The sequence below is a fragment of the Somniosus microcephalus genome, chromosome 4 (assembly GCF_052327205.1).
Source record: "Somniosus microcephalus isolate GS21.2 chromosome 4, FLI_Smic_1.0, whole genome shotgun sequence".
Classification (NCBI taxonomy): Eukaryota; Metazoa; Chordata; class Chondrichthyes; order Squaliformes; family Somniosidae; genus Somniosus; species Somniosus microcephalus.
In genome coordinates this window covers 314,570,738-314,594,830 of record NC_140990.1, presented here as the reverse complement: position 1 = coordinate 314,594,830, position 24,093 = coordinate 314,570,738, and the positions used below count along the sequence as shown (strand labels likewise).

At 50.3% G+C, this 24,093-nt stretch overlaps 1 protein-coding gene across 1 annotated transcript in view; it reads left to right on the top strand.

Annotated features, from left to right (window-relative positions):
* Positions 1-24,093, top strand: part of stk11ip (serine/threonine kinase 11 interacting protein) — a 141,062-nt gene that overhangs the window by 97,685 nt on the left and 19,284 nt on the right. Inside the window, exon 20 of the mRNA XM_085984238.1 lies at positions 3,548-3,726. Coding sequence (XP_085840364.1) covers positions 3,548-3,726 — 179 coding nt within the window. The remainder of the gene's footprint in view (positions 1-3,547; positions 3,727-24,093) is intronic.

The window sequence follows — 24,093 nt, the reverse complement described above, 5'->3', positions numbered from 1 at the left end:
GTGCTACCCTACCCCACGAAGAAGTTTCTCCTGAATTCCTAGTTTTGTGGTACCTCAAGGCGCCAGTGGCCAGTGTATGTTTGCTTGGCATCTCTTCGAGCGGACCTGCTGGCCTAGCACGATAAGGCGGCACCTGGAGCAGCACTGGGTCAAACAGACCAGAAGTTCCCCAGTTCAATCCCTGGATTGGCAGAGACCGGGGCACCGCGAATTGACCCGTCATGTCTTTTTAATTCATTCTCGGGATGAATGTGTCATTGGCAAGGCAGGCATTTATTCCCCATCCCTAGTTGCCCAAATAGAAGTTTGACACATCAGCCGTCTGCACTTAGTTGTGAGAATAGAGGGGTTTGAGGCGTGCGTTGCCAAAGAGAGAAGAGTTTTGGGGTTGAATTTTGCCTCCAGGATGACCCTAGAGAGGGAGGATGGCTGAGGAGAAAGACTTGCATTTCTATAGCGCCTTTCACAACCTCCGGACGTCCCAAAGCGCTTTACAGCCAATGAAGTACTTTTTGAAGTGTGGTCACTGTTGTAATGTAGGAAACGCAGCCGACAATCTGTGCACAGCAAGCTCCCACAAACAGCAATGTGATCATGACCAGATATTGGCTGAGGGATAAATACTGGCCAGGACACTGGGGAGAACTCCCCTGCAATGTTCCCTCTCATTTTATTTTCCGTTCGCGGTCCCTCTAAATTTGCTGCGCGGCTGCACGTGCGGTATCTCTACCAGCAGCTGGTGAGCGGGACCTCGCACCAAGGAGAGAACATTGCTCCCCCTGCTGCTCTTCAAAATAGCGCCATGGGATCTTTTATATCCACCTGAAGAGGGCAGACTGGACTTGGTTTAACGTCTCATCCGAAAGATGGCACCTCCGACAGTGCTGCACTCCCTCAGTACTGACCCTCCGACAGTGCGGCGCTCCCTCAGTACCGCCCCTCCGACAGTGCGGCACTCCCTCAGTACCGCCCCTCCGACAGTGCGGCGCTCCCTCAGTACCGCCCCTCCGACAGTGCGGCGCGCTCCCTCTGTACCGCCCCTCCGACAGTGCGGCGCTCCCTCTGTACCGCCCCTCCGACAGTGCGGCACTCCCTCAGTACCGCCCCTCCGACAGTGCGGCGCGCTCCCTCTGTACCGCCCCTCCGACAGTGCGGCGCTCCCTCTGTACCGCCCCTCCGACAGTGCGGTCTCTACTGCACTGGGAGTGTTAGCCTACATCATGGGCTCAAGTCTCTGGAGTGGGACATGGACCCACGACCTTCTGACTCTGATGAGAGTGCTGCCCACTGAGCCAGGGCTAGCACTCGGGCAAGACACGGGGACGTGGCTATGTGAAATTCAGCAGTTACAGCGCAGAAACTGTCCATGTTTATCATCCACATGAGCAATAGTCCTAAGCCCATGTGCCCACCCTGTTCCCATATCCCTTTATCCCCTGTCCTTCAGCCACCCACCTAACAACATTAAATGTTGTCGTGGTCTTTCCATCGATCAGTAACTCCAATGGCGCACACCACAGCCTCACAACCCTGTGTATTAAAGAAAACTTTCTGCTGCAACCGTCGTAAATCTGCCTTGAATCTTCTACCTATTGCCCATTGTTCGAGAGCCCATCAATCACTGGAAACAGTCCTATTCTGTCAACTCCAACCCAGACAATAGCAGTATTGGGTCTTTCCGTGTATGTTGATACGGCACCATATGGGCCGAGGGGAACGGAAGATTTTTTTTTTTTTGGAATCTGCTGTCTCTGGTGGATGTATAAGATCCCACAGCTATTATTTCGAAGATGAGCAGGGAAGTGTCCTGGGCCAATATTTATCCCTCAATTAACATCTCTTGGGGGGGGGGGTGGGGGGGGTGCGGAGGAGAGAGAAAGAAAACCATGATCTGGTCATTATCATGTTGCTGTTTGTGGGAGCTTGCTGTGCGTAAATTGGCTGCCGTGTTTCCTACATTACAACAGTGACTACGCTTCAAAAATACTTCATTGGCTGTAAAGCGCTTTGGGACGTTTGGTGGTCATGAAAGGCGCTATCGAGGTGCAAGTTTTTCTTATTCATGCACGGGATGTGGGCGTCACTGGCAAGGCCAGCATTCATTGCCCATTCCTAATTGGTAGTCAATCACCTTCTTGAACCGCTGCAGTCCGTGTGGTGAAGGTACTCCCACAGTGCTGTTAGGGAGGGAGTTCCGGGATTTTGACCCAGCGATGATGAAGGAACGGCCAATATATTTCCAAGTCCGGATGGTGTGTGACTTGGAGGTTGTGGTGTTCCCATGCGCCTGTTTTCCTTGTCCTTTCTAGGCGGTAGAGGTTGTGGTTTTGGGAGGAGTTGTTGAAGAAGCAAAATTGGGGACGGTGGTGGTTGGAGGGGATTTGAAAGCAGCCTTTGAAGATGGGGAGGGGCTTTCACAGGAGGGGCTGCAGTGGCTGTCCTCGGTTGGGGTTTGCACTTAAGTAGGTGGAGGAGAGTGTGCAGACTGGAAAGAAAATGTTTGGGAGATATTCCTTCAAAGGGAAAGTGCTCCACATGATGTCTGATGTGGCTTTGATCTTTCTGCTTATTCCCTTCCCTCCTGTGAGGGGCAGGCATCATAGAGTCATAAAGAGGCCCATCGTTTCCGCGCCGGCCATCAAGCCCTGTCTATTCTAATCCCATTTTCCAGCACTTGGTCCGTAGCCTTGTATGCTATGGCATTTCAAGTGCTCATCTAAATGCTTCTTGAATGTTGTGAGGGTTCCTGCCTCTACCACCCTTTCAGGCAGTGAGTTTCAGATTCCAACCACCCTCTGGGTGAAAAAGTTTTTCCTCAAATCCCCTCTAAACCTCCTCCCCTTACCTTGAAACTATGTCCCCTGGTTATTGACCCCTCTACTAAGGGGAAAAGTTCCTTTCTATCTATCCTATCTATGCCCCTCATAATTTTGTACACCTCAATCCGGTCCCCCCTCAGCCTTCTCTGCTCTAAGGAAAACAACCCCAGCCTATCCAGTCTCACTTCATAGCTGAAGCGCGCCAGCCCAGGTAACATCCTGGTGAATCTCCTCTGCACCCTCTCCAATGCAATCACATCCTCCCTATAGTGTGGCGACCAGAACTGCACACATTATTCCAGCTGTGGCCTAACTAGCGTTTTGTACAGCTCCATCATAACCTCCCTGTTCTTGTATTCTATGCCTCGGCTAATGAAGGCACGTATCCCATATGCCTTTTTAACCACCTTTATCTACCTGTCCTGCTGCCTTCAGGGATCTATGTACATGCACACCAAGGCCCCTCTGATCCTCTGTCCTTCCTAGGGCCCTACCATTCATTGTGTATTCCCTTGCCTTATTTGTACTCCCAAAATGCATCACCTCACAATTTTCAGGGTTAAATTCCATTTGCTGCTGTCCTGCCCATCTAACCATCCTGTCTATATTGTCCTGTAGCCTGAGGCTTCCCTCCTTGCTATTTACCACTCCACCAATTTTCGTGCTATCAATCCACCAGTTATCCTGTATGAACACCATGCCTGGGTCTTTGTTTTCTTCCTGTTTAGCGGCCAGCCAGCCAACTGGTTAAGGAAGCGCGAGGTGCACAGGATACTGGACTTGGTGTACCTGCAGGTGGGTCTCCGCACCCAGAGCATTGGCATGGAGTTCGACGGCTCTGGGGGGTCGTACACTCTGCTGATCCGAAATCCGTCCAAGTGCAAGAACTTCATCCAGTTTTTCACAGGTGAGTGTAAATAGTTACCGCAGGACAATCAATGTGCATCTTACTCCCATGTTTAACCGGCACCTTGCCTAAAGAGGAGGGGAGGGGGCAATGTGCGCAGGAGCGCGTGCACACAGACGCTCATACACACTGACATGAATCACGTCATTCATGTGGAAATGACTTATGAAATAATACTGGGTGGCCTGCTGGTGGCGCTGTCCAAGGAGAGTATAAATATTCGGGCATGGGCCCAGCTTGCTCAGGGCATTCTTTAACAGGAACTAGTGAAGGACACAACTAGATCTCCATGTTGAAAAACAGTTGATTAAAGCTTTGTTTAACGCTTAGACCAAGTGCCGAGTAGTTTTCTTAGGTCACACACCGTACAAACTTGAAAGTTCTTGAAGAAAAGAGCCTGCATTTATATAGCGCCTCTCGCACCCTCCAGATGTCCCAGAGTGTTTCACGGCCAATTAGTTACCTTTTTGAAGTGTAGTCACTGTTGTAATGTAGGAAACGCGGCAGCCAATTTGCGCATAGCAAGCTCCCACAATCAGCAGTGTGATAATGACCAGATCATCTGTTTTTAGTTACGTTGGTTGAGGGATAAATATTGGCCCCAGGACATCGGGGAGAACTCCCCCTGCCATTCTTCGAAATAGTGGCCGTGGGATCTTTTACATCCACCAGAGAGGGCAGACTGTTTCACGTCTGATCCAAGAGACGGCACCTCTGACAGTGCTGCCCTCCCTCAGTACTGGCACTTGGAGAGTCAGCCTAGATTATGTGCTCTGGAGTTGGGCTTTGGGTGACCCCTCTCTCATTTCCACCCCCACACCCCCCCACTCTGGCTGGCATCAGCTAACCTACCAGAAATGGAGCGTTCCATATTTACACAACCAAGCCTTTTGAGGTTACCTTGTCAACACTTAAGCCCGTACGAAAAGTGCTGGCCACAGAGAAGGCAGAAAAGCTGCTTCAGTGATATCGCCCAACTGGCCTTGAAGTGCGATAGTGCCTCTACAAACAATGGGAGTGCAGTGTTAATGCTACGCAGCTAACTTAATTACTGCAAGTGTGACGCTTGCTAATGAGCCCTTGAGAGTCTGTCCTCGCTCTCGCTTCTCCCCGCACCTAGTCAACGGGGTTCAATTATGATGACTGGTTGCATAGAGGGGGGCGGGGGAACAGAGAGGGGAGGGGGACGAGAGGAAGGGGGGAGGACGAGGGGAAGGGGGGAGGACGAGGGGACGGGGGAGGGCGGGGGGAGGGACGGGGGGACGGGCGGGGGGACGAGAGGAAGGGGGAGAAGGGGGACGAGAGGGAGGGGGGACGAGAGGGAGGGGGGACGACGTGGGGAGGGGGGACGACGGGGGGAGGACGGGGGAACGAGAGGAAGGGGGGAGGACGAGCGGAAGGGGGGGACGGGTGGAGGAAGGGGGGAGGACGAGAGGAAGGGGGGGGCGGGAGGAGGGGGGGACGAGAGGAGGGGAGGACGAGAGGAAGGGTGGAGGAAGGGGGAACGAGAGGAAGGGGGGAGGAAGGGGGGGGACGAGAGGAGGGGGGAACGAGAGGAGGGGGGGACGAGAGAGGGGGGAGGAGGGGGGACGAGAGGAGGGGGAGGAGGGGGGACGAGAGGAGGGGGGACGAGAGGAGGGGGGGCGAGAGGAAGGGGGGACGAAAGGAAGGGGGGACGAGAGGAAGGGGGAGGACGGGGGGACGAGAGGAAGGGAGGACGGGAGGAAGGGGGGGACGAGAGGGGAGGGGGGGACGAGAGGAAGGGGGAGAAGGGGGGGACGAGAGGGGAGGGGGGGACGAGGAAGGGGGAACGAGAGGAAGGGGGAGAGGACGGCGAGAGGAAGGGGGGAGGATGAGAGGAAGGGGGGGACGGGTGGAGGAAGGGGGAACGAGAGGAAGGGGGGGAACGAGAGGAAGAGGGGGGGCGGGGGGGGACGAGAGGAAGGGGGGAGGAGGGGGGGACGAGAGGAAGGGGGGAGGAGGGGGGGACGAGAGGAAGGGGGGAGGAGGGGGGGGACGAGAGGAAGGGGGGAGGAGGGGGGGGGCGAGAGGAAGGGGGGAGGAGGGGGGGACGAGAGGAAGGGGGGGGGAGGGGGGGGACGAGAGGAAGGGGGGAGGAGGGGGGACGAGAGGAAGGGGGGGAGGAGGGGGGGACAAGAGGAAGGGGGGAGGAGGGGGGGCGAGAGGAAGGGGGGAGGAGGGGGGGAGCGAGAGGAAGGGGGGAGGAGGGGGGGAGCGAGAGGAAGGGGGGAGGAGGGGGGGAGCGAGAGGAAGGGGGGAGGAGGGGGGGAGCGAGAGGAAGGGGGGAGGAGGGGGGGAGCGAGAGGAAGGGGGGAGGAGGGGGGGGAGCGAGAGGAAGGGGGGAGGGGGGGTAGCGAGAGGAAGGGGGGAGGAGGGGGAGGGGGGGGAGCGAGAGGAAGGGGGGAGGAGGGGGGGACGAGAGGAAGGGGGGAGGAGGGGGGGACGAGAGGAAGGGGGGAGGAGGGGGGGACGAGAGGAAGGGGGGAGGAGGGGGGGGACGAGAGGAAGGGGGGACGAGAGGAAGGGGGGACGAGAGGAAGGGGGGAGGAGGGGGGGACGAGAGGAAGCGGGGAGGGGGGGGGGACGAGAGGAAGGGGGAGGAGGGGGGGGACGAGAGGAAGGGGGGAGGAGGGGGGGGACGAGAGGAAGGGGGGAGGAGGGGGGGGACGAGAGGAAGGGGGGAGGAGGGGGGGGACGAGAGGAAGGGGGGAGGAGGGGGGGGACGAGAGGAAGGGGGGAGGAGGGGGGGGACGAGAGGAAGGGGGGAGGAGGGGGGGACGAGAGGAAGGGGGAGGAGGGGGGACGGGAGGAGGGGGGGACGAGAGGAGGGGGGGACGAGAGGAGGGGGGGCGAGAGGAAGGGGGGAGGAGGGGGGGGACGAGAGGAAGGGGGGAGGAGGGGGGGGACGAGAGGAAGGGGGGAGGAGGGGGGGACGAGAGGAAGGGGGGAGGAGGGGGGGACGAGAGGAGGGGGGGGGCGAGAGGAAGGGGGGAGGAGGGGGGGACGAGAGGAGGGGGGGCGAGAGGAAGGGGGGAGGAGGGGGGGGACGAGAGGAGGGGGGGACGAGAGGAGGGGGGGGAACGAGAGGGAGGGGGGGACGAGAGGAAGGGGGGAGGAGGGGGGACGAGAGGGGGGGGGGACGAGAGGAAGGGGGAGGAGGGGGGGACGAGAGGAAGGGGGGAGGAGGGGGGGACGAGAGGGAGGGGGGGACGAGAGGAAGGGGGGAGGAGGGGGGGACGAGAGGAAGGGGGAGGAGGGGGGGGACGAGAGGGGGGGGGGACGAGAGGGGGGGGGGACGAGAGGAAGGGGGGAGGAGGGGGGGACGAGAGGAAGGGGGGAGGAGGGGGGACGAGAGGAGGGGGGGACGAGAGGAAGGGGGGAGGAGGGGGGAGGACGAGAGGAAGGGGAAGGGGGGAGGAGGGGGGAGGACGAGAGGAAGGGGGGAGGAGGGGGCGACAGGAGGGAGGGGGGGACGAGTGGAAGGGGGATGGGAGGAAGGGGGGAGGGAGGGGGCGACGAGAGGAAGGGGGGGACGAGCGGAAGGGGGGAGGGAGAGGATTTATTGAGGAATAAGTGAACGAGCTAACATGCTTTCTCAGTGTTTAACATTTGCTAACCCCTGATATAGTGGAAGCTGATGGTTTGTAAAGTTCTGCCAATGTAAATGAGAATCAATCTGTTCATGTAGCGATCCTTTTCCACCTCTAGATTTGGCTAACACTTGAAGTGTCGGGTAGACTGCCTGCGAAACCTGCCGATAATACGCGAGGTTTAAAAATTCCAGGTTAATAAATACTCCCGAGGAGGTGTAGGAACTGTAAACAACATGTCTGCGGAGTTCAGATCAGACACACACACATCTGAATAAATAACAGCCTGTTTGTGTCTGGGTCGAGAGACTTGGCATCACCCTCAAGCTGGGAGGCGGCCGACTCGTCCTCACAACACAAGATCAAGTTAGGCTGGAACCGGATTTCTGCAAATCAGGCTGTTTATTAAACTGGCACACATTAGCTTGTTTTTGGATTCTTTTAAAAAGAAAAAAGACTTGTATTTTTACAGGGCCTTTCACGAGCACCAGATGTCCCAAAGTGCTTTACAGCCAATGAAGTACTTATTTTTTTTGAAGTGGAGTCACTGTTGTAATGTAGGAAACGCAGCAGCCAATTTGCGCACAGCAAGCTCCCACAAACAGCAATGTGATAATGACCAATGATCTGTTTTAGTGATGTTGGTTGAGGGATAAATATTGTCATGGGATCTTTTGCGTCCACCTGAGGGGGGCAGACGGGGCCTCGGTTTAACGTATCATCCGAAAGATGACACCTCCCACAGTGCAGCGCTCCCTCAGCACCGCACTGGAGTATCAGCCTAGATTTTTGTGCTCAAGTCTCTGGAGTGGGATTTGAACCCACAAGCTTCTGACTCGGAGGTGAGAGTGCTGCCCACTGAGCCACAGCTGACACAATTGAGCCACAGTGCACCAGTCTGTCCCACCCGTTTGCCAAACCTTGCATCTTGGTATCATGGCCCCCATACCAGACCTATAGGCATGGCACACACCTCATAGCGTCGCCGGCAGTTCGGCAGCCTTCAAATAGGGTTGGATGCTGGGCTTGCTCATTCACTTGTTTGCACCTTCGATTTCCTGTCCTTCTGGCCTCTCCTGTCCCGGTCCCCCGCTCCCTCCAGCCTCTCCTGTCCCGGTCCCTCCGGCCTCTCCTGTCCCGGTCCCTCCGGCCTCTCCTGTCCCGGTCCCTCCGGCCTTGCCTGTCCCGCTCCCTTCGGCCTCGCCTGTCCCAGTCCCCCGCTCCCTCCGGCTCGCCTGTCCTGCTCCCTCCGGCCTCGCCTGTCCCGGTCCCTCCGGCCTCTCCTGTCCCGCTCCCTCCGGCCTCGCCTGTCCCGCTCCCTCCGGCCTCTCCTGTCCCGGTCCCTCCGGCCTCTCCTGTCCCGGTCCCTCCGGCCTCTCCTGTCCCGGTCCCTCCGGCCTTGCCTGTCCCGCTCCCTTCGGCCTCGCCTGTCCCAGTCCCCCGCTCCCTCCGGCCTCGCCTGTCCTGCTCCCTCCGGCCTCGCCTGTCCCGGTCCCCCGGTAAGGGGTTGAGAATTTTATTTTCGTTCCCCTTAAGTTTGAATTGCATGTAGGTTTCCTCTCCCACCGCTAGTCTGTCCTTTCAATCCACCCCAGTCCTGTAAGCTGCGCGGCCTGTTTCTTTGCGCGTTCCCTTAAAATTTCTGGGCATGCACGGTATTCACAATGGAAAAGCCGGCGAACGGCCTGAGCATATTGCTGCACGGCCGCACACGTGTACCTTCGTGGGAACATCGGTCAGGAGCTGACCTCGGAATATTGACTTCCCACACCATTTGAGTCTGTCAAAAATAAACACCAATCAACTCTCTGAGAGGAAGGGGGGGGGGGAGGAGAAATAATGGCAGGAAGAGAAAATATAAGCCAGAGTGATATCCAGCTATTCGACAGCGGGAGCATCACAGTGCAGCCCAATCCCCCATCTGTGCGCGTGCACTTTTCAGCAGGCATCACTGGATAGTGATGAGGGGTCTTCCCTCTTTCCACACCGCCCTCTCCCCCTCCAGCTCACATTCTGGGCACACTGAAACCAGTACAGCACCTTCACTGCTGTTCCAGCACACATGCCGCCTTTTCATTAATCAATTCTCGCGAGACCACCATTTATTACTCATCCCTAGTCAGCCCTTCAGAAGATGGTGGTGGTGAGTCACCTTCTTGAACCGCTGCAGTCCGTGTGGTGATGGTACTCCCACAGTGCTGTTAGGGAGGGAGTTCCAGGATTTTGACCCAGCGACGATGAAGGAACGGCCGATATATTTCCAAGTCAGGATGGTGTGTGCCTTGGAGGGGAACTTGGAGGTGGTGGTGGTGGTGTTCCCATGCGACTGCTGCCCTTGTCCTTCTAGGTGGTGGTAGAGGTCGCTGGTTTGGGAGGTGCTGTCAAAGAAGCCTTGGCGAGTTGCTGCAGTGCATCCTGTAGATGGTACACACTGCAGCCACGGTGCGCCGGTGACAGAGGGTGTGAGGTGGTGGATGGGGTGCCGATCAAGCGGACTGCTTTTTCATAGTCATTACGGCGCAGAAGGAGGTAATTAGGCCCATCGATTCCATGCCAGCTCTCTGTAGAGCAGTCCAGTCTGTCCCGTTCCCCCGCTCTATCCAATTTCTTGTTGAAATCTTGGATCGTCTCCGCTTCCACCACCCTCGTCAACAGCGAGTTCCAGGTCCTCACCACTCACTGCGTGAAAATGTTTTTCCTCACGCCCCCCCCCTGTATCTTTTGCCCAAAACCTTAAATCTGTGTCCCCTAGTCCTTGTACCGTCAACTAGTGGGAACAGCCTTTCCCCGTCTAGCCTATCCAAACCCGTCATAATCTTGTACACTTCGACAAATCACCCCGCAACCTCCTTTGCTCCAATGAACATAAATCCAGCTTCTCCAACCTGTCCTTGTAGCTAAAATCCCTCACCCCCAGAACCATTCTGGTAAATCTCCGTTACACCCTCTCAAGGACCTTCACATCCTTCCTAAAGTGTGGTGACCAGAACTGGACGTAATACTGCAGTTGTGGCCTAACCAGCGCTTTATAAAGGTTCAGCATAACTTCTCTACTTTTGTACTCAATACCTCTATTTATGAAGCCCACCTTAGACTGGGTATTATGTAAAGAGAAAGGATTAATTAGCAATCTTGTTGTACAAGGCCCCTTGGGTTGGAGCGATCATAATATGATCGAATTCTTCATTAAGATGGAGAATGAAGTAGTTGACTCAGAGGCTAGGGTCCTGAATTTAAATAAAGGAAACTACGATGGTGTGAGGCGCGAATTGGGTAGGATTGATTGGGGAATCAAAGGGTTAACGGTGGATAGGCAATGGCAAACATTCAAAGACCGCATGGATGAACTACAGAATTTGTTCATCCCAGTTTGGCATAAAAATAAAACAAAAAAGGTGACTCAACCGTGGCTAACGAGGGAAATTAGGGATAGCATAAGATCCAAGGAAAGGACATATAAATTGGCCAAAAAAAGCCGTAATCCAGAGGATTGGGAGCAGTTTAGGATTCAACAAAGGAGGACAAAGGGATTAATTAAGAAAGGGAAAATAGAATATGAGAGTAAACTTGTAGGGAACATAAAAACTGACTGTAAAAGCTTTTATAGATATGTGAAGCGAAAAAGATTGGTGAAGTCAAGCGTAGGTCCCTTGCAGTCAGAATCAGGGGAATTTATAATGGGGAACAAAGCAATGGCAGACCAATTAAACACATATTTTGGTTCTGTCTTCACAAAGGAGGACACAAATAACCTCCCGGAAATGTCGGGCAACATAGGGTCTGATGAAAGAGAGGAACTGCAAGAAATCAGTATTTGTAGGGAAATGGTGTTAGGGAAATTGATGGGATTGAAGGCCGATAAATCCCCAGGACCTGATAATCTACATCCTAGGGTACTTAAGGAAGTGGCCCTAGAAATAGTAGATGCGTTGCTGATCATCTTCCAACATTCGATGGAATCTGGAACAGTACCCATGGATTGGAGGGCAGCTAATGTTACCCCACTATTCAAAAAAGGTGGTAGAGAGAAAACGGGGAATTATAGACCGGTAAGCCTGACATCGGTAGTGGGGAAATGCTAGAGTCTATTATAAAAGATGTAATAGCAGAGCACTTGGAAAACAGTGACAGGATAGGACAAAGTCAACATGGATTTACAAAAGGTAAATCGTGCTTGACTAATCTACTGGAATTTTTTGAGGATGTAACTAGTAAAATAGATAAGGGAGAACCAGTGAATGTGGTGTATTTGGACTTTCAGAAGGCTTTCGATAAGGTCCCACATAAGAGATTAGCGTGTAAAGTTAAGGCACATGGGATTGGGGGACAAGGTATTGACTTGGATAGAGAACTGGTTGGCAGATAGAAAGCAAACAGTTGGAATAAACGGATCTTTTTCCGAGTGGCAGGCAGTGACTAGTGGGGTACCGCAGGGCTCGGTCCTTGGACCCCAGCTATTCACTATATATATTATGATCTAGACAAGGGAACTAGATGTAATATCTCCAAATTTGCAGACGACACAAAGCTGGGTGGGCGTGTGTGCTGTGAGGAGGATGCCAAGAAACTCCAGGATGATTTGGACAGGTTGGGTGATTGGGCAGAAGCATGGCAGATGCAATATAACGTGGATAAATGTGAGGTTATCCACTTTGGTGTCAAAAACAGGAAGGCAGATTATTATCTGAATGGCAATAAATTGGGAGAAGGGGAAGTGCAACGAGACCTGGGTGTCTTTGTGCACCAGTCGCTGAAGGTAAGCATGCAGGTGCAGCAGGCGGTTAAGAAGGCAAATGGTATGTTGGCCTTCATAGCGAGAGGGTTTGAGTACAAGAACAAGGATGTCTTGCTGCAGTTGTACAGGGCCTTGGTGAGACCACACCTTGAGTATTGGGTGCAGTTTTAGTCGCCTTATCTGAGGAAGGATATTCTTGCCATGGAAGGAGTTCAGCGAAGATTCACCAGGCTGATACCTGGGATGGCAGGAATGACGTATGAGGAGAGATTGAGTCGATTGGGCTTGTACTCGCTGGAGTTTAGAAGAATGAGAGGGGATCTCATTGAAACTTATAAAATTTTGGCAGGACTGAACAGACTAGATGCAGGGAGGATGTTCCCGATGGTCGGGGAATCCAGAACCAGGAATCACAGTCTAAGGATAAGGGGTAGGCCTTTTAGGACAGAAATGAGGAGGAATTTCTTCACCCAGAGAGTGGTGAACCTGTGGAATTCTCTACCACAGAAGGCAGTGGAGGCCAATTCATTAAATAAATTCAAGAAAGAGTTGGATATATTTCTGAAGGCTAAAGGGATCAAGGGGTATGGGGAGAAAGCAGGGACCAGGTACTGAACTTCGATGATCAGCCATGATTGTATTGAATCGCGCGTGTTGAGCCAAATTGGAGCAGCAAGGCGAGGCAGCCTAAACAGGCTCCACAGGCAACATTCTGAGGGGAGGTCAGGATTCAAAAGTGACATCGCAGCCAAGCTGGTAGGTGATTGGCTGGTTGGTGCGTACTTTTCCTTCCCTTTTAAACCTTTATAAGTTGGTAAGTTCAATTAAATAGAGGTGTGATATTCATCATCTAGAATTGGGGCAGAGGGTATTTAAAAATAATAAATTTAATTAATTACATAGAATGGGAGAGCAGGTGATGTGTTACTGCTGCAATATGTGGGAGCTGGTGGACACCATTGATGTTCACAGTGATCATGTGCAGTAAGTGCTGGCTGTTCGAGGAACTCTGGCTCCGTGTTGATGAGCTGGAGTCCGAGCTTCAAACACTGCGACACATCAGGGAGGGGGAGAGTTACCTGGACTCTGTTCCAGGAAGTAGTCACACCAATTAGATTAACTAATTCAGATGTTGTCCGTGGTCAGGGACAGGAGGGTGTGACTATGAGTGAGGCAGGTACGAGGATCCAGGAGGTAGTGTTGGAGGAGCCGCAGCCCTTGCTCTTGTCCAACAGGTTCGAGGCACTTACTCCCTGTGGGGACGGGAACGGGGAGTGCAGGGAGGATGAGCAATCTGGCCACAGCACCGTGGAATGAGGGGCCAATCAAGTGGGGGGAGTAAAAAGAAATGATGTAGTGGTAGGGGATAGTATCATTAGGGGGATAGATAGGGTTCTTTGCAGCCGAGAGCGAGAGTCCCGAAGGTTGTGTTGCCTGCCCGGTGCCAGGGTTAAGGACATCTCCTCTGGGCTGGAGAGAAACTTGGAGGGGGAGGATCCAGTTGTCGTGGTCCATGTTGGTACCAACGACATAGATAGGACAAGGAAAGAGGTTCTGCTGAGGGAGTATGAGCAGCTAGGGGCCAAATTAAAAAGCAGAACCACAAGGGTAATAATCTCTGGATTACGACCTGAGCCACGAGCAAATTTGGCTAGGGTAAATAAAATCAGAGAGTTAAATGCTTGGCTCAAAGACTGGTGTGGGAGAAATGGGTTTTGCTTCTTGGGACACTGGCACCAGTACTGGGACAGGAGAGAGCTGTTCCGTTGGGATGGACTTCACTTGGCCAGTGCTGGGACTAGAATCCTGGCGAATCGAATAACTAGGGCTGTAGAGAGGGCTTTAAACTAATTAGTGGGGGGGCGGTTTCAAGAGAGCGAAAAATAAAAATGTCAGCAGAGAAGGCAATAGAACAAGGTAGCAGTGGGGGAATTAAAAACCAGAGCGTGTCAGGAAGGGACAGAATATATAAAGATAAAGGTTAAGTAGAAAAGGGGGTAAAAGCAAGAATAAACTCTGTAGTTTATAGTTACTAGGGTCTTTTCTGGTGTAGCAGGGACTGTAGGTAGACTATACAAGCGCCTTAGAGATATCTTTAATTGGTGATAGTGAATTTAATTTAAATTAATTAAAGGGTAAGTCATGCCAGGAGAGCCCAGCCCCGTGATGTGCTCCTCTTGCTCTATGTGGGAATTCAGGGACACTGCCCCTGATGACCACGTGTGCAGGAAATGCATCCATCTGCAGCTACTAGCAGACCGCATTGAGGCGCTGGAGCTACGGGTGGATGGGTTGTTGAGCATTCACGATGCTGAGAGGGTCGTGGATAGCACGTTTAGTGAGTTGGTCACACCGCAGGGAAGGGTTGCACAGGAAGAAAGGAAATGGGTGACCACCAGGCGGAGCAATAGAAGCAGGCAGGTAGTGCAGGAGACCCCTGTGACCATTCCCCTCTCAAACAGGTATACCGATTTGGATACTGTTGAGGGGGATGACTCACCAGGGGAAGGCAGCAGCAGCCAACTTCCTGGCACTGGGGGTGCTCCTGCTGCCCAGGAAGGGAGGAAAAAGAGTGGGAGAGCAATAGTGGCAGGGGATTCTATAGTAAGGGGAACAGATAGGCGTTTCTGTGGCCGTAGACGTGAATCCAGGATGGTTTGTTGCCCCCCTGGTGCCAGGGTCAAGGATGTCACTGAGCGGCTGCAGGGCATTCTGGAGGGGGAGGGTGAACAGGCAGAGGCCGTGGTCCACATTGGTACCAACGACATAGGTAAAAAGAGGGATGAGGTCCTGCAGCAAGAATTTAGGGAGCTAGGTGGAAGATTAAAGAGCAGGACCTCAAAGGTTGTAATCTCTGGATTACTCCCGGTGCCACGTGCTAGTGAGTATAGGAATCGGAAGATAGAACAGATGAATGCGTGGCTAAAGGGATGGTGCAGGGGGGAGGGCTTTAGTTTCCTGGATCACTGGGCCTGCTTCTGGGAAAGGTGGGACTTGTACAAGTCGGACGGTCTACACCTGAACCAGAGGGGGACCAATATCCTTGCGGGGAGGTTTGCTAGCACTGCTGGGGGGGGGTTTAAATTAACTTGGCAGGGGGATGGGATACAGAGTGGAGCTATAGTAGGGGGTGATTTACAGCCAAATACAGAGGGAAAAACAAGTCAGCTGGGAAGGCAGAGAAAAGATGTGAGGGCAAAAGGGAATATGGCAAGGCTGGAAGGCATTTATTTTAATGCAAGGAGTCTTGCAAATAAGGTGGATGAACTGAAGTTGTTGTTGAACACATGGGAGTACGATATTGTTGCTATCACGGAGACATGGTTGAGGGAGGGTCAGGACTGGCAGCTCAATATTCCGGGGTATAGAATCTTCAGGAGAGACAGAGGGGGGTGTAAAAGGGGAGGGGGTGTTGCAATATTAATTAAGGAGTCGATTACTGCTGTAAGGAGGGATGATATATTAGCGGGTTCCTCTAATGAGGCCATATGGGTAGAACTTAAAAACAAAAAGGGGGCAAGCACCTTGCTGGGAGTGTACTATAGGCCCCCAAACAGTCAGGGGGAGATAGAGGAACAGATATGTAGGCAAATCTCAGAGAAGTGCGAAAATAATAGGGTAAAAATAGTGGGGGATTTCAACTTCCCCAATATTAATTGGGATAGTCAGAGTGTGAAAGGCTTAGAGGGTGCAGAATTCTTAAAGTGCATCCAGGAGAGCTTTTTGAGCCAACATGTAGAAAGTCCTACAAGAGAGGGGGCGGTACTGGACCTAATTCTAGGGAATGTAGCCGGGCAAGTGGTGGAAGTGTCAGTAGGAGAGCATTTTGGCGACAGTGACCATAATTCGGTGAGATTTAAGGTGGTCATGGAAAAAGACAATGACGGCCCGGAAATAAGGGTTCTAAATTGGGGGATGGTCGATTTTAATATGATAAGGCAGGATCTGGCCAAAGTGGACTGGGAGCAGCTACTTATAGGAAAATCCACATCAAAGCAGTGGGAGGCTTTCAGAAGGGAAATAGAGTACAACGCCAACATGTTCCTGTAAAGGTCAAGGGTGGGACCAACAAGCAAAGGGAACCTTGGATGACAAGGGATATACAAAAATGCATTAGGAAAAAAAGGGGGGCTTTTGGCAGTTACAAAAGACTAAAGACGGAGGAAGCCCTAGAGGAGTATAAAAAGTGCAGGGGCATACTTAAAAAAGAAATTAGGAGGGCGAGGAGGGGCCATGAAATAACACTGGCGAGCAAAATAAAGGAAAATCCTAAGATGTTTTATAAGTATATTAAGGGCAAGAGGATAACCAGGGAAAGGGTAGGGCCCATTAGGGACCAAAGTGGCAATCTGTGTGTAGAGCCAGATGATGTAGGCGGGGTTTTGAATGAATTCTTTGCATCTGTGTTCACTATGGAGAAAGATGATGTAGACATAGAAATCGGGCAAGGGGACTGTGACATACTTGAACATATTAGCATCGAGAGGGAGGAGGTACTAGCGGTTTTAGCAGGCCAAAAAGTGGATAAATCCCCAGGCCCGGACGAGATGTATCCCAGGCTGTTGTGTGAGGCAAGGGAGGAGATTGCAGGGGCTCTGACACAAATTTTCAGAACCTCTCTGGCCACAGGGGATGTACCAGAGGACTGGAGAACAGCTAACGTAGTACCGTTATTCAAGAAGGGTAGCAAGGATAAACCAGGGAATTACAGGCCAGTGAGCCTAACATCTGTGGTAGGGAAATTATTGGAAAAATTCTGAGGGACAAAATTAGTCTCCACTTGGAGAGGCAAGGATTAATCGGGGATAGTCAGCATGGCTTTGTCAAGGGTAAATCATGTCTGACAAATCTGATTGAATTTTTCGAGGGGGTGACTAGGTGTGTGGATGAGGGAAATGCTGTGGATGTGGTTTACATGGACTTCAGTAAAGCTTTTGACAAAGTCCCGCATAGGAGACTGGTCAAGAAGGTAAGAGCCCATGGGATCCAGGGTGCCTTGGCGTGTTGGATCCTAAACTGGCTGAGTGGCAGGAGGCAGAGGGTGATGGTCGAAGGTTGCTTTTGTGACTGGAAGCCTGTGTCTAGTGGGGTACCTCAGGGATCGGTGCTGGGTCCCTTGCTGTTTGTGATCTACATAAATGATTTGGATGAGAATGTAAAAGGTATGATCAGTAAGTTCGCAGATGACACGAAAATTGGTGGGGTGGTAAATTGTGAGGAGGAAAGCCTCAGGCTACAGGAAGATATAAATGAGTTGGTCAGATGGGCGGAAAAGTGGCAAATGGAATTTAACCCTGAAAAGTGCGAGGTGATGCATTTTGGACGGACAAATAAGGCAAGGGAGTACACAATGAGTGGTAGGACCCTAGGAAGTACAGAGGGTCAGAGGGACCTTGGTGTGCATGTGCATAGATCCCTGAAGGCAGCGGAACAGGTAGATAAGGTGGTTAAAAAGGCATATGGGATACTTGCCTTCATTAGCCGAGGCATAGAATATAAGAGCAGGGAGGTTATGATGGAGCTGTACAAAACGCTGGTGAGGCCACAGCTGGAGTACTGTGTGCAGTTCTGGTCGCCTCACTATAGGAAGGATGTGATTGCTTTAGAGAGGGTGCAGAGAAGATTCACCAGGATGTTACCTGGGATGGAGCACCTCAGCTATGAAGAAAGACTAAACAGGCTGGGGTTGTTTTCATTGGAGCAAAGAAGGCTTGAGGGGGGACCTGATTGAGGTGTACAAAATGATGAGGGGCATAGATAGGGTAGATAAAGAGGAACTTTTCCCCTTAGTAGGGGTGTCAATACCAAGGGGGCATAGATTCAAGGTAAGGGGCAGGAGATTTAGAGGGGATTTGAGGAGGAACTTTTTCACCCAGAGGGTGGTTGGAATCTGGAACTCTGCCTGAAAGGGTGGTAGAGGCAGGAACCCTCACAACATTCAAGAAGCATTTGGATGAGCACTTGAAATGCCATTGCATACAAGGCTATGGACCAAATGCTGGAAAATGGGATTAGACTGGACAGGGATTGATGGACGGCGCAGACACGATGGGCCGAAGGGCCTCTTTCTGTGCTGTAAAACTCTATGACTCTAAAACATATTTAAAAGTTCTTTATCTGAATGCACGCAGCATTCGTAACAAAATAGACGAGTTGACGGTACAAATAACTACACATGGGTATGATCTGGTGGCCATTACGGAGACATGGCTGCAGGGTGACCATGACTGGGAATTAAACATCCAGGGGTATTTGACTATTAGAAAGGACAGACAGGAAGGAAAGGGAGGTGGGGTGGCTGTGTTAATAAAGGATGGAATCACTGCAACAGTGAGAAATGATATTGGGTCAAAGGATCAGGATAGTGAAACGGTTTGGGTGCAGATAAGGAATAATAAGGGGAAAAAGTCACTAGTGGGCGTAGTCTATAGGCCTCCTAACAGTTGCAACTCTATTGGTCGGAGTATAAATCAGGAAATAGTTGGGGCTTGTAATAAGGGAACAGCTATAATCATGGGAGATTTGAACTTTCATATTGACTGGACAAATCAAATTGGGCAGGGCAGCCTTGAGGAAGAGTTCATAGAGTGCATTAGGGACAGGTTCCTTGAGCAGTATGTTACTGAACCAACCAGGGGGCAGGCAATCTTAGATCTGGTCCTGTGTAATGAGACAGGATTAATAAAAAATGTCATAGTAAAGGATCCCCTTGGAATGAGTGACCATAACATGGTTGAATTCCAAATTCAGTTGGAAGGTGAGAGTTGGATCTCAAACCAGCGTACTATGCTTAAATAAAGGAGACTATGAAGGTATGAGAGCAGAGTTGACTAAAGTGGACTGGGAAAATAGATTAAGGTGTAAGACGGTACATGAGCAGTGGTGTACATTCAAGGAGATATTTCACAACTTTCAAGAAAAATATATTCCACTGAGGAAAAAGGGGCGTAAAAGAAAAGACAGCCATCCGTGGCTTAGTAAAGTAATAAAGGATAGTATCCGACTGAAAACAAGGGCATATAAAGTAGCCAAATCTAGTGGGAGGATAGAAGATTGGGAAGCATTTAAAAGCCAGCAAAGAATAACTAAAAGATTAATTAAGAAAGGGAAGATGGATTATGAAAGTAAACTAGCAAAAAATATAAAAACAGATAGCAAGAGTTTCTACAGTTATATAAAAAGAAAAAGGGTGGCTAAAGTGAATGTTGGTCCCTTAGAGGACGAGACCAGGAAATTAGTAGTGGGGAACATGGAGATGGCAAAAACGCTGAACAAATATTTTGTATCGGTCTTTACAGTAGAGGACACTAAAAATATCCCAACACTGGTCAAACAGGGGGCTATGGGGGGAGGAGCTAAACACGATTAAAATCACTAAGGAGATGGTACTCGGTAAGATAATGGGACTTAAGGCGGATAAATCCCCTGGACCTGATGGCTTACATCCTAGGGTCTTGAGAGAAGTAGCGGTAGGGATTGCGGGTGCATTGGTGGTAATTTTCCCAAACTCCCTGGATTCAGGAAAGGTCCCAGCAGATTGGAAAACTGCTAATGTAACGCCCTTATTTAAAAAGGGAAGTAGACAAAAGGCTGGAAACTATAGACCAGTTAGCCTAACATCTGTGGTTGGTAAAATGTTGGAGTCCATTATTAAGGAAGCAGTAACAGGACATTTGGATAAGCATAATTTAATCGGACAGAGTCAGCATGGTTTTATGAAGGGGAAGTCCTGTTTGACAAATTTGCTCGAATTCTTTGAGGATGTAACAAACAGGGTGGATAAAGGGGAACCAGTGGATGTGGTGTATTTGGACTTCCAAAAGGCATTTGACAAGGTGCCACACAAAAGATTACTGCACAAGATAAATAATCACGGGATTGGGGGTAATATACTGGCATGGGTGGAAGATTGGCTATCTAACAGAAAACAGAGTTGGGATAAATGGTTCATTCTCGGGTTGGCAATCAGTAACTCGTGGTGTTCCGCAGGGGTCAGTGCTGGGACCCCAACTCTTTACAATCTATATTAACGATTTGGAGGAGGGGACCGAGTGCAACATATCCCAAGTTTGCCGACGATACAAAGATGGGAGGGAAAGCAGTGAGTGAGGAGGACATAAAAAACCTGCAAAAGGACATGGACTGGCTAAGTGAGTGGGCAGAAATCTGGCAGATGGAATATAATGTTGGAAATGGGAGGTTATGCACTTTAGCAGAAAAAATCAAAGAGCAAGTTATTATCTAAATGGAGAGAAACTGCAAAGTGCTACAGTACAAAGGGATCTGGGGGTCCTGGTGCATGAAACAGAAGGTTAGTATGCAGGTACAGTAGGTGATCAGGAAGGCCAATGGAATCTTGGCTTTTATTGCAAAGGGGATGGAGTATAAAAGCAGGGAAGTCTTGCTTCAGTTATACAGGGTACTGGTGAGGCCACACCTGGAATATTGCGTACTGTTTTGGTTTCCATATTTAAGAAAAGATATACTTGCTCTCGAGGCGGTTCAGAGAAGGTTCACTCGGTTGATTCCGGAGATGAGGGGGTTGACTTATGAGGAAAGGTTGAGTAGGTTGGGCCTCTACTCATTGGAATTCAGAAGAATGAGAGGCGATCTTATCGAAACATATAAGATTGTGAGGGGGCTTGATCGGGTGGATGCGGGGAGGATGTTTCCACTGATAGGTGAGACTAGAACTAGGGGGCATAATCTTAGAATAAGGGGCTGCCGTTTCAAAACTGAGATGAGGAGAAACTTCTTCACTCAGAGGGTAGTAAATCTATGGAATTTGCTACCTCCGAGCTGTAGAAGTTGCGACATTAAATAAATTTAAAACTGAGATAGACAGTTTTCTAGCTGATAAGGGAATTCGGGGTTACGGGGAGCGGGCAGGGAAGTGGACGTGAGTCTAGGTTCGGATCAGCCATGATCCTATTGAATGGCGGAGCAGGCCCGAGGGGCCGTATGGCCTACTCCTGCTCCTACTTATGTTCTTATGAATGGCGGAGCAGGCTAGAGGGGCCGAATGGCTTACTCCTGCTCCTATCTTCTATGTTCTATGTTTAAGATCCCATATGCTTTGCTAACCACTCTCTATGTCCCGCCACCTTCAGGGACCTACGCACATTAACTCCCAGGTTCCTCTGTCCCTGCACACTCTTTAAAACTGTGCCATTAAGTGTATATTGCCTCTCCCTGTTCCTTCTGCTAAAATGCATCACCTCACACTTCTCTGTATTAAATTCCATCTGCCACTTGTCTGCCCATTCTGCTAGCCTTTCTATGTCCTGTTGCAGTCGATTGGTATCATCATCACTGTTTACCACACCCCCAAGTTTGGTGTCATCGGCAAATTTAGAAATTCTACTCTATTCCAATATCCAGGTCATTTATATATACATATATATATCAAAAAAAGCAGTGGCCCCACCACTGACCCTTGGGGAACACCACTGTCTACCATCCTCCAGTCTGAAAAACAGCCATTTACCACAACTTGCTGTTTTCTGTCCTTAAGCCAATTCCTTATCCAAGCTGACACTGACCCTCCTATTCCATGAGCCTCAATTTTGTTAACCAGCCTTCTATGTGGTACTTTGTCAAACGCCTTCCGAAAATCCATGTAGACAACATCCATTGCATTCCCTTCATCAATCCTCTCTGTTACTTCATCAAAAAATTCAATTAGATTAGTCAAACACAATCTGCCTTTTACAAATCTGTGCTGGCTCTCCTTAATTAACTTAAACCTCTCCAAGTGCCTGTTAATTTTTTCCCTGATTATTGTTTCTAAAACCTTACCCACCACTGATGTTAAACTGTAGTTACTAGGATTGCCCTTGCACCCTTTCTTGAACAACGGTGTCACATTTGCCACTTTCCAATCCTCTAGCACCTCCCCGTATCGAGGGAAGATTGGAAGATTATGGCAAGCCCTTCCACTATCTCCACCCCCACTTTCCATAGCAACCTGGGATGCAAGCCATCCGAACCACTCTAAACATGCCCAGCCTTTCCAGTGCATCCTGCCTATCAATTTTCACCCCATCCATTACCTCTACCATCTCCACTTCTACCGATGTTTTATCAGCATCCTCTTCCTTAGTAAACACCGATACAAAGTACTCATTAAGTATTCTAGCCTTGCCCTGCGCCTCTAAGCAAAAATTGCCGGCGTCTGCAGGCTAGCCAAGGACATGAAAGCAAACCTGTCGCAGAAGCAGCAGAAAAATGGCTTGTGGTGTTTGGGAACATGTGACCCTAAATACAGCTTGTTCACATTCCAAAAGTCAAACATACCAGAGAGAGTTGTTCATACGACCACTACAATGCTCTCAAAACAATCCCAAAGGCTCTCTTCAGCCACACACACATGCCTGAACCCCGAGGCTGGTTGTCACCGGGGTCCCAGCTCAGGGTTACTTGCCATTAATAAACCACCACAGCCCTAATCTGCAAGATTATTTCAGAATTATCTGCTCTGGTTTCCTTGTTGTGGGTTTGAGTCCCAATCATAACATAAGAAATAGGAGCAGGAGTCGGCCACACGGCCCCTCAAGCCTGCTCCACCATTCAATAAGATCATGGCTGATCTTCTGCCTCAACTCCACTTTCCCGCCCGATCTCCATATCTCTTGATTCCCTTAATATCCAAAAATCTATCGATCTCTGTCTTGAATATACTCAACGACTGAGCCTCCACAGCCCCCGGGGGTAGAGAATTCCAAAGATTCACCACCCTCTAAGTGAATTTATCAACATTTCATTGTGCAGTACACACGTCTGCTGCATATATGACAAATAAAATTGAATTGAAGAAATTTCTTCTCCTCTCAGTCCTAAATGGCCGACCCCTTATTCTGAGACTGTGACCCCTGGTTCTAGACTCCCCAGCCAGGGGGAACATCCTCCCTGCATCTACCCTGTCGAGCCCTGTAAGAATTTTGTGTGTTTCAATGAGATCACCTCTCATTCTTCTAAACTCTAGGGAATATAGGCCTAGTCTACTCAATCTGTCCTCATAGGACAATCCCCCCATCCCAGGAACCAGTCTGTTGAACCTTTGTTGCACTCTCTATATAATTGCAGTAAGTCTTTACTCTTATACTCAAATCTTCTTGTAATAAAGGCCAACATACCATTTGCTTTCCTAATTGCTTGCTGTACCTGCATGTTAACTTTCAGTGATTCGTGTACAAGGACACCCAGGTCCCTCTGAACACCAACATTTCCCAATCTCTCCCCATTTAAAAAATACTCTGCTTTTCTAGTTTTCTTACCAAAGTGGATAACTTCACATTTCTCCACATTATATTCCATTTGCCTTGTTCTTGCCCACTCACTGAGCCTGTCTATATCCCCTTGAAGCCTCCTTGCATCCTCCTCACAACTTACATTCCCACCCAGCTTTGTATCATCAGCAAACTTGGATATAGTACATTTGGTCCCCTCATCCAAATCATTGATGTAGATTGTGAATAGCTGAGGCCCAAGCACTGATCCTTGCGGTACCCCACTAGTTACAGCCTGCCAACCCGAAAATTACCTGTTTATTCCTACTCTCTGTTTTCTGTCCGTTAACCAATCCTCAATCCCTGCTAGTATATTACCCAATCCCATGAGCCCTAATTTTGTTTAATAATCTCTTGTGTGGCACCTTATCGAATGCCTTCTGAAAATCCAAATACACCACATCCACTGGTTCCCACTTATCTATTCTGCTAGTTACAACTTCAAAAAACTCTAACCGATTTGTCAAACACGATTTCCCTTTCATAAATGTATGTTGACTCTGCCCAATCCTATTATTTTCCAAGTGCCCTGTTACCACATCCTTAATAATAGATTCTACTATTTTCCCTACTACTGATATCAGACTAACTGGTCTGTCGTTCCCTGGTTTCTCTTTCCCTCCTTTTTTAAATAGTAGGGTTACATTTGTTATCTTCCAATCTGTGGGAACCGTTTTCGAATCTGTGGAATTTTGGAAAATGACAACCAATTCATCCACTATCTCTAGCCACC